Below are 3,040 nucleotides of genomic sequence, written 5' to 3'. Positions count from 1 at the left end.
TAGTCGGATCGTTTCACTGACCTTTGTAATGAACTTTCCACCCTGCAGGACAATTCTTTCATATCCAGTGCTTGCAGGCAGTTGATCCAAGAATACCAGGCCATCCTCGTTCTCCACTCAATGCCAACAGCATCTCTGCGTCTTCATCGTTGGGTGCCCGGAAGTACTCCGGCCCAAAGATATTAATCATGCCTTTTGTGTACCTTCGAACGACTTCCAAGATTGTATCTTATCCAATGCGGACATGTTGTCAGTGACATCGGCTGGACACCCATAAGACAACACTCAAATAGTCGTGATACATTTCATCAAAGGGCTCACACTTGTCTCTCAGGATGCACTCCTCCGGAGTTTGAACCAATCATCATACTTCTCCACGACTTTTGCAATGGTGAGAAAGAGACTTGTGTCCATCCGAAATCGCCAGAAATAGTTCTCCGAATAGGTTGGATTGGGGTCAAAATGATCTCTCGTAATCTTGGCATGGCCCTCTGCTCTATCTCGGTTGATGTGTATGCGGTCGAATTGTGATCCTCTCCTTGGTCTCCTAAAATCACCATTGACGATCATGCTAACGACCATTTTGAAGTCATCATCGTCTTCTTCCTCCTCCTCTCCTCCGACGATAAAGAGTCCTCGAAGATCATCTCTTTCAACCTCTTCATCTGGACTAAAAATGACTCGATTTAATAATAAAAAATGAGATGAAAGAAGCACACAAAAAAATCACCTAGGCAAACCGTCAAACACTTGAAGGGCGGCGGAGGTGTCATGGTCCGCTGCCCACGTTGAGCATATATTAGCGGTTGACGGGGCTTTGAGATGGCCGGAAGTGGACAGAGATGCTTAGAGGAAGAAGATCCGAGCCTCTTTTTGGCGACGACAATGATGCGGCGGCAACGTTTGAGCTCGACTTCGACGACGGCAACGGCCAGCAACTTGCTCGAAGTCGAGCAGCGGTGAGGGCAAAGGTTGACAGTGAGGCGTCGGTGAAGGTGGTGGCTAGTCACCGAAAGTAACGCTGGCGACGACACAACGTGGAGTGGCCAAACTTTTTACTCATCGGCTAGGTGACCGGGTATATTTAGGGGTCGAGGCTGATAAATTTTTCCTCTCGTAAAAACGATACGAGTTCGGCTAGGTACAAGTTAGAGAAGAGTAACCGAATTTATCCTCCTCTAACGCCGGACAGAGATCGGTTAGAGTTGTCCCGAGCAGTTCAAACATCTAGATGCAAAGTAGCACTAGACTACACAGCTTATAGTTGATTGACTAATCAAAAGCAGCGGCAGATTTGTTAACTCTCACGTCCTGACGTAAGCTATGACGCCGTTCGTGAGTGAGACCAGTTTTGAGCAATTTCCTTGAACATTCAGTCAGGTAAATATGGCAGAGCACATTCAGTTTTGAGTTTTTACCCTATAAATCTAGTGCAGCCTCTCCTGGATCGATCACGTCGGAGAACGAGCTCGGCCATCTCAGTCCAGCCCTATAGCCAGCCAGTCGGCAAGCAGAGAGCGCAATGCCGCCGCCGTCGCCCGTGCGCGTGGTGTCGTCGCGCACGGTGAAGCCGCCGGCTCGGCCGCGCGAGCGCATCCCGCTCGCCTCATGGGACGTCTCCATGATAAACGCCAACTACATCCAGAAGGGCCTCCTGTTCCCCGCTCCCCCGCCGCCCTTCTCCACCGGCACCGCCGTCACCAGCCACCTCGCCGACGCCCTCGCCGAAGCCCTCGGGGGCGACTACTACCCCGTCGCCGGCCGCTTCGTCACCGACCGCCACCGCGATGACAGCGGGGCCGTTGTTGGGTGCTCTGTTTCTATTGACTGTGACGGCCAGGGCGTCGAGGTCGTCCACGCCGTCGCCGACGGCGTCGCGGCGGCCGACGTTGTCCCTCCCGACGCCGACGTTCCGAGTGTCGTCGAGGACCTTTTCCCGCTCAACGACGCAATCAACTACGACGGCCACGAGCTCCCCCTCTTCGCCGCCCAGGTCACCGAGCTCGCGGACGGCGGCGTCTTCGTCGGCTTCGTCTGCAACCACGCGCTCGCCGACGGCACGGCCTTCTGGAACTTCCTCAAAGCGCTGGCCGAGATATCGCGCGCCAGGCTCGCGCCTCCGGGGGCGCCGCAGTCGCCGGCGTCGTCGCCCCGGCCCATGTTCGAGCGCTGGTCGCCCGACGGCGGCACGGCGGCACCGGTCGTGCTGCCGTGCAAGGACCTGTCGGAGCTCATCGAGAGACCGGCGCGGGTGCCGCTCCGCGGGCGCGTCCTGCACTTCTCGGCGGAGTCGGTGGCGGCGCTCAAGGAACAGGCCCGCGAAGAGCTCCTAGCCGCCGGGGACGCGGCAGCCGCGGCCGCCCAGACGCGGTACCAGGCTCTGACCTCGCTGATTTGGCGGTGCATCACCCGCGCCCGGCGGCTGGCCCCGGACAGCGAGACAGCGTTCCGCGGGGCCGCCAACAACCGCGGGCGGCTCCGGCCGCCGCTGCCGGCGGAGTACTTCGGCAACAGCCTCTACGGCGTCAGCACGGAGCCCGTGCGCGTGTCGGAGCTGCTGGCGCGCGGCGGGCACGGGCGGGCGGCGGCGGCCGTGGGTCGCGCGGTGGCGGCGAACACGGACGCGTCCATCCGGGCGCGCGTGGCCGCGTGGACGGCGGACCCCGTGGTGACGGTGCGGCTGACGATGATGGGAGGCTCGCCGTGGTTCGACGCGTACGGGTGCGACTTCGGGTGGGGGAAGCCGACGGCGGTGCGGAGCGGGAGGGCGAACAAGAACGACGGGAGGACGGTGCTGTACCCCGGGCGGGAGGGCGGAGGCAGCGTGGACGCCGAGGTGTCGCTGTCCCCCGAGCACATGGCGGTGCTCGAGCTAGACGACGAGCTCCGGGCCGCCGTGTCATCGTCACGTGCCAATTTTGTTTCGTTGTAAACATGAGTGGTATTTTTTTGTGAGATGAATAAACTGTCAAATTAAAACATTTCACAAAAGTTAAGCCAAATTTCGGCTATGAGTAGATCATGTCGTATACGAAATTTA

General features: G+C 58.5%; 1 protein-coding gene across 1 annotated transcript; it reads left to right on the top strand.

Moving 5' to 3' along the window:
- Positions 1 to 1,376: 1,376 nt before the first annotated feature.
- Positions 1,377 to 2,961, top strand: LOC119275262 (uncharacterized acetyltransferase At3g50280-like). Its single transcript, XM_037556070.1, has one exon. It carries the CDS (start codon positions 1,523 to 1,525, stop codon positions 2,930 to 2,932), a length of 1,410 nt encoding a protein of 469 aa, XP_037411967.1. The 5' UTR covers positions 1,377 to 1,522; the 3' UTR covers positions 2,933 to 2,961.
- Positions 2,962 to 3,040: the final 79 nt, after the last annotated feature.

This window comes from Triticum dicoccoides, chromosome 3B (assembly GCF_002162155.2).
Source record: "Triticum dicoccoides isolate Atlit2015 ecotype Zavitan chromosome 3B, WEW_v2.0, whole genome shotgun sequence".
In the NCBI taxonomy this organism is placed as follows: Eukaryota; Viridiplantae; Streptophyta; class Magnoliopsida; order Poales; family Poaceae; genus Triticum; species Triticum dicoccoides.
Note: the sequence above shows the minus strand (reverse complement) of the source record. Positions and strands in the feature narration are given on the sequence as shown.